Source organism: Bos mutus, chromosome 26, assembly GCF_027580195.1.
Source record: "Bos mutus isolate GX-2022 chromosome 26, NWIPB_WYAK_1.1, whole genome shotgun sequence".
Taxonomy (NCBI): Eukaryota; Metazoa; Chordata; class Mammalia; order Artiodactyla; family Bovidae; genus Bos; species Bos mutus.
In genome coordinates, this window is record NC_091642.1 from 34828779 (window position 1) to 34842085 (window position 13307).

Below are 13307 nucleotides of genomic sequence, written 5' to 3' on the forward strand. Positions count from 1 at the left end.
GCTGGAGTTAATTTTGACAATGATATTACAAAAAGATGGTTTTCAAATTCCTGTACTCCCTCTCCTTTTCCTAGTTGGCATTCATGCTTTAGATGATGTCCTTATGAGCCCACCTCCTTGAGGTCCACATCAGGGAACTCCTGCCCCCTCCTCCAATTCTGATAGGGGGCAGGCTTCCAGACCGCCTACCTCTAGTGCCCCACCTGGGTGCCTGGAAACCCTGCCACCTTATCCTTCCAGCCCTGTCCTGAATCCTCTGTTACTAGAGGTGAGTCCCACCAGTACTACAGGAAGCACAGCTACCTATCAGCCTCCCAATACCAAACTCTGTCCCTTAAGGGAAGTGCCGACTGCTGACAGAGGAACAGAGTCCACGTCCCTTTTCCTATGACTTGCAAAGAGAAATCTGGACATTTTCCCAAAGACCCCAGTTAGTTCTCAGAGCAATTCACTACACTGACAATGTTCTATGGACTTCAGTTCAGTTCAGTCGCTCAGTCGTGTCCGACTCTTTGTGACCCCATGAATCTTACTTGGGGGCAATCTCCACCTTTCTACCTGCTGCACCTCTAAAGAGAAAAGCCGGTCCTGATGAACTGATGAACTCACAGCCCCAAATCAAGGATATGTAATCTACCTTGGGTGGGGGGTGGGGAGTGCAATCCCCAACCAGGACCCCCACTGTCCTACGGCTAGTAGTCCCCACTGGGACTACCAGCAAGGAGGCAGAGGGCTTGAACACAAGAACCCACACGCTTCAGTGAAGACTGAAGACATCATGTGCCACGACTAAGACCTGGTGCAGCCCAATAAATAAATAAAATAAAAATACCTTCTTACTACACCATCTCATCTAAGCTGAGGGCATTGAATGCTCCGGGGTTCTACTATTTTGAATATAACAATGGGCTCTTGTCCCTTGCGCATTGTGTTCGTAACTTGTCCCTTCCACAGATCTGAATGGCTGCTTACTTGTGAAAGTCTTCGGTTCCCAGACATCTTAGATATCTGTACTTTCAGGATATGTCTGAACATGTGGCACTCCCCAGAATGAGGGCCTCAAGACAAGGGCACCCCAGGGAAAATTTGACCCCTATGTAAATGCTTCTCCTTATATTCACACTGTGTGGCACAAGGGAGCCTGTATATTAGGACACTGAGTCCCATTCACAGTCACAACAATACCAATACTCAACACAGTCCCAGGAGGGCCATCAGATTAATACTGGCAGGGATACGACTGGAAGAGGGGTTGGCAGCTCCATGAGGAGGTTTTGCCTACCATGAGGTAACCCTAGAAAATATAACCAACACTTTAGAGAACCTAACCCTGACCGCTGGAAATGCCCTAAATAGACTTTCAACTTCTTTAAACTCACTGGTCAATGTGGTCATAGACAACAGATTGGCCTTGGATTACTTCCTAGAGAAGCAGGGTGGTGTTTGTGTGGTTATAAACAAAACCTGCTGTACCTTTGTTAATTATTTGGACCAGATCGAGGTGGGCATCAAAAAGATTTATGAGCAAGCATCATGGTTACACAGCTACAACCAGGGGTCAGACCCTAGTATCATCTGGTCCACCAGTAAGGAAGCCCTCTCTCCCTAGCCTTCCTCGGTTCCTACCCGCCCTGGGCTCAGTCATGGTCATCCTTCTCTTCCTCCTCTTTGGACCATGCCTCTTTAATCCCTTGGTGAAGTTCCTGTCTTCTGGCTTACAACAGTTCCACATTAAAATGATGGCCATGCAAGGATTCCGACCCATACTGCCCTCTGACTTAAAACAAGAAGTTGTCCTGCCCCTGGGACCCCCTATACCAGGCATCCAGAGACTTTTACTCCCTGACAGGCAGGGTTGATGCCCCTGCCCAGCCCAGAAGCAACTATAGAAGATGGACCACCAACCTTCTGCTTCCCACAAGAATATGGAAGTAAAAATCTCTGAGCAGAGAATGAGAGGGAAAGGGGCAGGACACCAACACTAGATAATGAAGAAGAGGCACAGCTGTTCTGATGTGATAAAGACCAGTTGAAACCAAGGTGGCCTTGAGAATAGTCTGGTCATTGACCTGGAGCTCATTATACCTTCACTGAGACACTAAAACCGCTCCCCCTTACATCATGACAGGACCAAAAAAAAGCCAAGTAGCCAGTGGTCCAATTCCTGGGAAACTTCCACCCTATTCTGAAATAGCAAGACGATTTCTCCCACTCAGCCTGTGAAACTATCTATACTTAACCTATAAAAACCTATGACCCCATGCCACAGGACTGCATTCATGTTTTGAGAGGGTTCCACATTCCGCCTATGGAATGTGTCTCTCCCTAAATCAACTTGCTTTCCCTTCATTATGGCTGCTCTTGACTTCTTCCCTGCTTGAGAAGCCAAGAATCATCACTTGGTGGTCCGTCCTAAGGACTCCCACAGGTCCCAGGATGTGACATTTCCCTCTCCTGCAATGCATCCACCACTTATTCAGGTACTTTCATACTTTCTGCATAAAAAGCTATTCCAGGTTCCTCTTGTACTTATCCTGTTGCAGCCCTAGAATTTCCTTGAGAAGCCCTGGTTCCTTTTACAGTATTTAAAAAACAAGGTTAGGAAATCAAGTGTACTCATTGCTCTGGAGCATCTTTGCTCTTAGGCCCTTTGGGCAGGAAAACACGCATGCAAATAACATAGACATACAAACACATTTCGGACAAGGCAATGGCACCCCACTGCAGTACTCTTGCCTGGAAAATCCCATGGACGGAGGAGCCTGGTAAGCTGCAGTTCATGGGGTTGCCAAGAGTCAGGCACGACTGAGCGACATCACTTTCCCTTTTCACTTTCATGCATTGGAGAAGGAAATGCAACCCACTCCAGTGTTCTTGCCTGGAGAATCCCAGGGACAGAGGAGCCTAGTGGGCTGCCGTCTATGGGGTCGCATAGAGTCGGACATGACTGAAGTGACTTAGCAGCAGCAGCAGCACACATACATTTAAATACATACCTACCCACAAAACATGCCATAGGGTTTACTTGTTTATCTTGTTTATCTCTTACACTAAAATGTAAGCTTCATGAAGGAGAAAATTTGTTTTGGTTTCTTATTCGTTATTGGGGCATAGCTGACTGACAAACAATGTTGTGATAGTTTTAGGTGGACAGTGAAGGGATTTAGCCACACATATACGTGTATCCATTTTCCCCCAAACTCCCCTCCCATCCCAGCTGCCATATAACATTGAGCAGAGTTCCATGTGCTATATAGTGGGACCTTGTTGGTTATCCATTTTAAATATAGCAGTGTATACATATCCATCCCAAACAGAGGAGAAAATTTTTGTCTGTTTTGTTTGCTGTTGACTTTTTAGTGCACAGAATAGTGTGTAGCAAATGGGAAGTAGTCAACAGACAGCTGTTGACCAAAACAGAAGAAACAGCCCCAATAGGCTAAATAATTTGCCGAATCCTCACAGCTGACCAATGACACAGCCCTCTCTTTATCATGCTTCCAAGACCCAATATAGGAACCAGTATCTGGCAGGATAGCAGATATCTTCATGGTCATTTTCCCATCTTAATTTTTTTTTTTTTACCTTTTTGTTTTTAATTATTTCACTGAAGTATAGCTGATTTAAAATGTTGTGTTAGTTTCAGGTATACAGCAGAGTGATTCAGTTTATATACCTATGTATATATAATATATAATGTTTTTCATATCTTTTCCATTATTTCTGACGTCTTTTAACTCTAGACATCTGTAATTTGTATCCTCTCTTATGACCCTCTGGGATTCATAAACTCAGGTGATCAGTGGGTAGGAGCTGAAGGCTCCTAGGTGACTAGTGACTAGTCCTGGGAACAGGAGAAGCCCCCAGGCCCATCACCCAGTGGTGATGGCTGAGACCTCTCCTCAGCCTAGAATGTGATCTAAAGCAGAAAGTGGGCACTAGGTGGTGGTACCTAGAGTCAGTTATCATTGCTAGGGTACCCAGTGGCAGCCCTGATGCTACCCAAGGAATGACCACACGGAAGTAGAGCTTCAGAGAGATAGGAGAGAAGACAGACCCAGAGGGAGTAGGTGGAGACCCAGCAGAGAGGAAGCCACCCTCCAGGAGCCCTGGCGTCATGGAAACTGGCCCTGCCACTCCATCTGTCCTTGAAGTCTATAAATAGTTGGTTTCAGTATCAGCCATGGCCAGACCAGACCAGCAGCATGGGCAAACCCTGAGAGGAAGTGGATTTGCGGGAGGATGTCCCACACACAGAATGGGTAGGATGAGAGGAATGAGATGAGATGGAGGGAAAGACTTTGCCTGTCCCCACTGCACACCGCAGCAGGTCACTGGCACTTAACCCACCCCACAGAATTTTCAATGCTGCCGATCATTTAGTAATGTCATTTAGATAGATCATCCCCCACCCTTCCTACTACTTTGTTCTGTTTCTGCTGCTTAGTATAGCCTTTTTGCCTTCTCATTTGCTCATACATTTAAAGCTTATCTCAATTTCTACTTCCTCCAAGGAAGAAGTCCAAAACGCCATCCCACCAAAGACTTCTAATCAAGTTGCTGACACGTGGGCTGGGGGTGACCCTGTTAGTGAAGAAAGAAGACCTGTGCCTTGGGCCCTCTGTGAGTTGGGAACATGGGGAATCTTCTAGGACCCTAAGAATCCCTGAGTAACCTCCTGTCCCCCCCTTTTCTGTTACAAAGTCTCCTGAACACTATAGCTCCTCCTCTGCCTCCCCAGCCCAAACTGTTCTCTGTTACTTGGTTACTGAGTGCTTTTAGGGAAGTCTCTTAACTTCTCTGTGCAGGCTGAGTTTGGTTCCAGAGACAGGGTTTCTAGGCAGGATGTTTATTAAGAAGGGCCCTTGGGCTCTATGCCTGGTGGAGGGTGTGACAGGAAGCTGGACTGGGCAGAGGGAGAAGCTGAGCTCCACGGAGCCCTGGAGCCAAGCCATAATGACCCATCAGAGAGGGCCCATTTTGCGACAAATGGCCGGTCCTTTATCCCCACTAAGATCAGTCACTGAACACAGCCTGGGGACAGGCATGCCCCTGGGGAGTGTCAGTCCCTGAGGGGGCTAAAAGCTAAAGGGTGTCCATCTCCCAGGAGCTGGAAAATTAAGTCCTTCCACAAAGAGAGAACTGGGCAATGCAGCGGTGCCTCAGCTTTTTCCTATAATAAGGGCATCATGACACTTCATTGGGCTCTTCTCTGGATAAATACAACCATATATGTCAAGTTCCTAGTACACATTCTGACTTGTTTAGTAATGAAGACCAAGTTCATCTTCTGAATATTGGGCTAAAATCAGGTGGGTAACTCTGACCCCAAGCTACCTTTCATCTTTTGGGGAGGTGACCAAGAGGTGGGTCCAACTGCACTAAGACTCAAATTTAGACTTCTGAAGTTTTTCCTCATGAGGTTACATAAAAGTTCATTGAAATATAATAACAGTAATGAAATATGTTAATCACCCAACTTCAAATTCAGGTCTTAGCAGATAAATTATATTTTTTAAACAATCCATTATCTTGTGAACAACACTACTCTATGACATTATCTTTTTGTCTTCTCCAATACAGAGGTTCAATAGGAGCCACCTTATCTATGATTCTGTTTTGGAATTTCTTCTTTTTTAAAAATAATTAATTAGTTTATTTTGCTGTGCTGGATTTTAATTACCGTGTTCGGGGCTTTCTCTAGTTGTAGTTATCAGGGACTATTGTTTTTTGGGGTGGATGGGCTTCTCCTTCTGTGGTTTCTCTTGTTTTGGAGAAGGGACTCTAAGGTGTGTGGGCTCAGCAGTTGCAGCTCATCGGTTTAGCTGCCTTGCCACAAGTGAGATCTTCCCAGGCTAGGGATCGAACCCTTGTTCCCCTGCAGTGGCAGGTACATTCTTAACACTGGGCCACCAGGGATGCCCTCTTCTTTGAACATTCAGGGATGCTTGAGAAATGGTAGTGGTCTAGCCTCTTTGACGATTTGAAGATTTTTGTGCCACATGTTCAGGGAGCCAGGAAGCAGGTGGACAAAATAGCTGCTTGTCTGCTAGGCACACGGCAGGCCTTAGATCCCCCAGCTGATCTGCCCACACCTTTATCAGCCAGGAGGCGACTTGAGCCAGTTCCGGTGTCCAGGTGTCCTTAGGCCCCGCGGCCCCCCCCCCGGCCTGGCCTCCCCCGGTTCCCTGAAGCATGCTCTTTGTCGACAGGAATCCCAGAGCCGCCCAATCCCTAACGGCCACTTCAGGATTCCACCTCCCCACCCCCTCAACCCCCAGACTGAACGAAAAAGCCGGAGAAAGGAAAGAACTGGGAGCTGAACTTCCTGCCCAGTTCCTGGCGCAGCGGAGGGCAACTCCCCCGGGTCGGCGGTCCTGGACCGGCGCGTGGGATCCCAGTACACCGTACTGAGTACAGGACGCTGACCCTGGGAGTGAGGTCGCGAATTGCTGGGCCAGACAAGCGGGATAGGACCGGCGGGAAAAGATGTCTTTGTTTTGCGAACCTCTGAGCTTGGGTTTCAGTGTTTCAGTTCTTTTCAGCGGGAGAAGAAACAGTTGCCCTGACGTCTTTAGATCTGGGTGCCCCGGGCAGTTGCACTGGTTTGGGGATAGGGGTGCTGCCGCTGCGCGCGCCCCAGCCCCGCCCCAGGCGGCTAGATGAGAGCTTCCGGCTCTCTAACCCCTGGACAGAGCCGCCTCAGATCTCAGTGTAGGCTTGGAATCCGGGAGTCACTTACGCCCCATCTTGAGTCCCAGAGGAGGGGTCATGGGCACGATCTCCAGGAATGGGAGCTCTGTAGTCCCCTGAGCTAGTCCAGGACTTCTCCTGGAAATTAAATGAGACCGTCTGTAACGCCTAGCTCAGCCCTAGTCTCACAAGACCATCACAGCAAGACATAAATAAATAAATGCATTTAAAAAATAATTAAGTTAATTAAAAAAAGGAATGAGGCTGCTATTCCAGGAAGCAGTGGTTCTGAAGGGTCCTGGCAATTGCACCCTTGGTGTGGGAGTAGACAGCTCTGCAGAAGCCAAGAGGGGGGCGGGCCTGTTCGCTCGGGAATCCACTAGCAGACAGCCACCCACCCTGTTCTGTCCACTTGTAAAACTGAACAGTTGGAAAGGCCCACTATTCCCTGACTTCCTAGATCACTGCTCCTCTGTCCTTTTCCCATCCTCCTTGCTTCCATTTCTTCAGCATCCTCTCTACCTTACCCCCACCCCCTCATGCACAGGTATTTTGATCTAAAAAACTATTAGTTTTCCATGGAATTCATTATAATAATAATAAACAAGGTAACTGAAGTTTAGAGAGGTTAAGACCATTCAACTAGTACTCTGCAGGAGTCAAGAGTCTGAGGGAACTGTAGAGTTTGAATTAATAAGTAATGGTTTTAAGATAAAACAAGGTTGCTTGTCTTTGGGGGTCACAGTTGTCAATCCATCACTGGGCATTTTCTGAATAGAGGCTGTGTGTCCAACTCAGAGCTAGTTCACTGGAGCAGGGGGAAGGAGATCAAAAAGATAGAAGACAAGGGCCCCCACAGGGAGAAAGATTAGCATTTAGTCTCCATCCAAGGAGCTGAGGCCATTTAATTAATTTTTATTTTGAAAACTTTACGTCATGTTAGAAGAAGTTATTGGATTGGCTAAAAAGTTCGTTTGGGTTTTTCTTTAATATCTTACGGAAAAACCTGAATGAACTTTTTGGCCAACCCAATATTTAAAAATTTTTTTTCTCCAATTGCATCTCTCAAGTTTTTTGTACTGTCTCCTAATTTTTGGCAGTAGGTAGACATAATTTTTATTTTTATTTATAAACTCTATAAATAATTTTGTTTACAAATAATACTTGGTTTAGAAATAATTTTGTTTCATTCTTTTTTTATATAATCTTGAAAACACATTTCCATGCCTTCTCATAGACTTCATGATTATCATTTTTAGGCTGTGTACTACTCCCTCACATGGCCATACCATATTTAGCTACTTTTCTGTGGCTGCTTAATTCCAGTTTTTTTTTTTTTTGTCATTATAAATAATGCAGCTATAAATATCTTTGTACATATAGCTTTTTCTTTTAAATTATATCCTGGAATCAGTGCCCAGAAAGGGAATGACCTGGTCAGAGTGTTGACTGTTTTTAGCTCTTGCTGTGTAGAGCCAGACTACAACTGACAACGTTTAAAAACTAAATGATGTAACCTATGTACCAGTGCCCTATATCCAAAAAGAATACTGTATAGAATAGGAACTGTTGGCACTCACGATGTATCAGGTCTATACAGCCCCAGCAGGACACCTAGGGATGAATGAGAGGCAGTTCCCACCTTTGGGAGCACAAGAGCTGTGGCTCTTCCACCTTTTTCTCTTCCTAAGACACAAAATATTCAAAACTGCTCCCCATCTTAGGGCAGACCCAGAATTTGGTTAGGCTCCCAAATTCTGCAGGGACTTGAAACACAAGCATGTTTTTAAATCAGGAGAATCTTAATCAAAGATGGTATAATTTTATCTAATAACAGTGTATGAGATACAAAAATTTAAATATATTTGTGTAGGATATAAGATTAATAAAAGTTAATGTAAATATTAATTTATTAGATTTAAATTATTAATAACATCATTCAAGATGCTCCCATTCTTATTTTTTCTGCACTTGATAAATTATTCTCCGAGAAATGTTAGTATGTCTCACAATGATTATGTTTTTTCTTTTCCTTTATATTTCTTCTGATTTTTGTTTTATGTATCTTTGTTTCTTTGTTGTTAGGTGTCTAATGGTTTATAATATCTATATTATTTGGGAATTATACCTTTTATTATTAAAAATATTCATCTTTGTTAATAAAAAAGATAATTTTTGGCTTTGATGGAGCAGGTAGCTGGCTCCTGATGGTAACACTATTCTTTTTTCTCACATCCAAGAATATCAGGATGCGGAGTGGGTAGAAGGGATAAATTAGGAGTTTGGGATTAATAGATACACACTGCTTTATATAAAACAGATAAACAGCAAAGATCTACTGTATAGCACAGGGAACTATGTTCATTATTTTGTTATAACTTTGAAAAGGATCTGCAAAAGAACATATGTCTGAATAGTAAATCAACTAAACTTCAATTAAAAAAAAAGAATATCAGGGTGCAAAATGAGAGGGATGGATAGATGACATAAATCCACTTTAATTTCTAAATTCAAGCAAACCATTCCCAAACCAGTCACTTGTCCTGTGACACAACTGGACAAGTAAGATGATCCCTATATGTGTAAAGCTCCGCACAGGGCATCTGGGTAGGTAGGCCAGTATCACGAGGAGACAGAACACTGGGGCTCAGGTGGCAGTATGAATTGGAGCCAAGAAAAATATGAAGAACCTGAGATTCAAAGGTCATAAGGTTGGCCAATGTATTGCCTTCATTAAATACTATTCTTAGGCTCTGGGATACAGCAGTGACCCAAACAGATAAAAACCCTTACCCCTGGGGAACTAAACCTTAGGGGTGGGGGCCGGGTGCAAATTAGTGAAATACTGATTTTGTCAGATGATGATAAACATAATGGGAAAATAAAAGCAGAGGAAGGTGACTCGGTGTTCTGGACAGCAAGTTTTAAATAGGGCTCTCGGAGATGACCGGACTGAGACCATGACATCTGAACAAAGGGCGAGCCTTAGGATGTCTGGAGCAAAGCATTCCAGGAGCCCTGATGCAGGGCCTTGAGGCTGGAGCGACAGGCCGGTGTGGGCAGAGAGTGGCACAAGGAGATGAGATCATTAAGGGAGCTGGGGCCATTCCGTGGGTGGCCCTACGAGCATCTTAGGCATTCAGCTTCACTCAAGAGTAAGTGGGCAATGAGACGTGGTGCGATCTGGCCTGGCGAATGTACTCCAGGGCGAGGGGGACAGAGCCCACTTAGGAGGATAGCGGCGCCCTGGGAACCCAGGTGTTGGGACTCAACCCGGTTACCTCTACACGCAGCTGGTCTGCCTCAGACTTGAGGTCTGAATTGTTGGGAAGGTCAGAATCTACGGCGAATCCAGCCTGTAGGAGAGGTTTCTAGGAAGGTTTTGAAGTTCCCTTACAAACTCTCGCGACGGTCTCATTAGCATTAACAAAGTTCCAGTGTGGGGTTCTTTAGTAAGGGGAGCCTGCGCAACGGTCCAGTTACACCACTGTCAGCTGCGTGGCCTCGGGCAAGTCTTCTAATCTCAGGCCGACTCAGCTAATTTATTTGTAAAATGGAGCTATAAATGCCCTGACTGCTTCACATTTTCTAGCGAGATCACTGGACAGCATCTTTAAAACATCACTGTCGTTTACATGAAAGCAAATGTGAAAATGGAGCTGACCTCAAAGGGGTGACTTTGTAAAGCACTTTCAAACTGGTTTTCAAGCGTAGACTCCTCCGCGGTCACCGGAACCTGCCCGCCTCTCACCTAGCGCCCGCGGTGGGGCTGGGAGCCCGGCCGGGCTGCGCCCGGGGCGGGGCTGTTTAGATCCCTAGACCCTGAGCTGACCCCCGGCTCTCGGGCCAGACTCTCTGCCCGGGCCGCGTGCTGCGGACCGCGGGCGGGAGGACGGGAGGGGCTGGCGGCCGCGACGCGGCCTGGGAGGAGCCGCCCCCGCCCTCCTCCTGCCTAGCTCCCGCCCGCCGCAGGCTCCACCGGACCGCGCCGCGCGCTCTTTCTCCGACAGCTGCCAGGGAGCCCATTTCGCCACTCCGCGTCCTGCCCCGTCTGTCCCCTTGGGTCGCCACCCGCCGTCGCCGCGCCATGACCACCCTGCAAATAGTCCTGCAGGGCCCGGGACCCTGGGGCTTCCGCCTCGTGGGGGGCAAGGACTTCGAGCAGCCTCTCGCCATTTCCCGGGTAAGAGGAGCCCGGGACGCGCGGGGAGCGGAGCCATCCCGGGCTGGGGAGTGGCGTGCCCTGAAGGGGACCTGGGGCGGCCGGAGCCCTGTGGGCGCGGTCGGAGACGGCGGTTTTCTGAGCCCGGGACGGAGCTGGGATCTCCGGGGGCGTCCAGGTGCGCCAGGTGCGCGGAGCGCTTTCCGCACGTCTCGGGCCCGCAGCCCTTGCCGGACGCCCGGCTCGCAGGCGAGCCAGGACCTGCGGAGCATCCACTTACCGCGTCTGCAGGACAGCGGGGGCCAGTTTTCGTTCCTTCGCCTTGAAAGCTTGGCGGGCGTGTGGACGCGCTTTGTCAACGGGCGAGGGGCTCAGTGTTCCCGCAGATCCCGCTCGCTGGGAGATAGCACTCCACTGTTCTAACAACGCCGTAAAGCGGCCGAAAGCAGTTTGGAAATAGCAGGAACCACCTAGAAACTGAGGTGGAGCGGGTGGGAGGTTTACTAGGCCGGGGGTGGTGATGGGGGCGGCCCGCGGGGGCCGAGTGAAATTAACAACAGTGGAAGTCTAACTCATTGGACTTCATTCATGGCCAAGTTTTACCTCTCTAATGTCTTTTGGAGAAATGGCGGGATTTTACCACCCGAATAAACCCTCTTGGATATTCCACTCCTTTGCGGGAGATGGCTGTGACATATTTCGCCTGGCATTTCGGGATTATCAACCGATCAGCTTTAAACAGGGAGGGGTGCGATGAGGGTCCTACTTTATGTGTGTGTCAGGGGGAAGTGGTGTTTGAAAAATTCTAAGAGAGCCCTCATCTATTTGGAAGGGCCCAGGTTCAACTGGAGATGACCAGATCCATCATTCCCAAATAAAGTGGAAACCCGAGGGAGATCCAGACTTAGCGTTTGGAAGCCCAGGTTTGGTCATCTAGTCTGGGCTAAAGGCAAGCTTGAGGTCCCACTGAGAGGTGCCACATTCAATGTGCCACCTGGAAGTTGGCCCAGAAATTTTTGGATTGAATTTAGAAGGGGAGCCAAAAGCACTCTGGTATCACTCTTTGCTAGGCTTCTCATTCCATTCTTGGGCTCATCTGCTTGCTGAAGGTGACCCTAGACTTGCCTTTCCAGTCATCTGAACATTCCTCTTTTTTAGAGGGGCAGTTTGGAGAGGGAGGGGAGTACCTACAGGTCATTTTGACTTAAGTCCCTGCTTCCAGCCCCGGAAAGAATATGGAAGGTGCAGGAGAAAAAGAATCAGGGCCTCCTCTGAGTCTTCTATCCAGCCATAGTCCTACCTACATTTCCTTCCAGGTGGGCCTAGTGAACTGATGAGGTCTTCTTTAACCATCCCACTCCTAGAAGGGACAGGTGCTTCAGTTCTTAGGCACTGTCTCCTCCCTATCTTCCACCTCTTGTCCCCAGGGGGCCACTTTGAGTATTGCCAGGTACATACTATCTTCCCAGGCACCAGCAAGATTCCTCAAGTGCAGAAACTACCTTTCCCAAATCTGGACCCCCGTGCCCAAGCTTGGCACTGAGCTGAACCTGGCTGTGCCTAGTAAATCTTTGCAGGCATATTAATAAATGCTTATCCAGGGGAGAGACATTTAGACTCGCTTACCTCATAGTCCATTTGTCCCCACTCTTTGTGTCTATAATTAACCTGTCAGCCCTCTCAGCTTCTGAATTTATATGTCACATGAAACCTTTTCTTTAGAATTGGAGAATATGGCTCCTGTTAAGAACGGAAGACAGAGCAGGAGAACAGAGTAGCAGTGATTAAAACAAACAAGAAAACCAAAAAAACTTAAAAAACTCTAAAGGGAGGGGAAGAGAGATTTTACTGGTCATCTGTTGAAAGGGCGTTACTGCCTGTCATTTTAGCTGTTTTGAAAAGGCTTAATGCAAGTGGCGCTGTGCAGGAATGATGGTAGGTGGTGGTACTGAATTCAGTAGTCTGTACCCTTATCTGTTTATTTTTTTATTAGCACAAGTGTCATGAGCATGTCGCATATTCTAGAAACTATGCAAAGCCCTAGAGTTCCAGAAATGAGAAGACACAGCTCCACTCTCAAGATGTTTGTGGTTTAGTGAGGAAAGCTAATCTTTATAACACCCTGGGCTGTCCTTTGATTGAAAAGTGAAGGTGATTCGGAGGAGGTGACATCCTCTTGATAACAATTATTTACCTGTTTACTCACCTCATTATTTCCACATGGAAAAAACATGGACCTCTGAACTTCCTGAGCATGGGAAAGTCATTGTCATAAAGGGTCCCCAGGTGGGTAAAATCTGGTGTAGATTTGATATTTGGCTCTTACTTGAGTTGTCCCTGGAGGGAGTCTCCTGTCTGAGGCTGTCTTTTTTTTTTTTTTTTTTTTAATCTCCGCAATGGGGATAACTCTGGTCACTGGTGGGTTAAGGTATGTGAGATTGCTCTGTAAACA

The 13307-nt window shown here is 47.0% G+C and overlaps 1 protein-coding gene across 1 annotated transcript in view; it reads left to right on the forward strand.

Annotated features, from left to right (window-relative positions):
* Positions 1-10567: 10567 nt before the first annotated feature.
* PDLIM1 (PDZ and LIM domain 1) overlaps positions 10568-13307 on the forward strand; it is a 40740-nt gene continuing 38000 nt past the window's right edge. Inside the window, exon 1 of the mRNA XM_005898827.3 lies at positions 10568-10876. Coding sequence (XP_005898889.1) covers positions 10781-10876 — 96 coding nt within the window. The 5' untranslated portion in view covers positions 10568-10780. The remainder of the gene's footprint in view (positions 10877-13307) is intronic.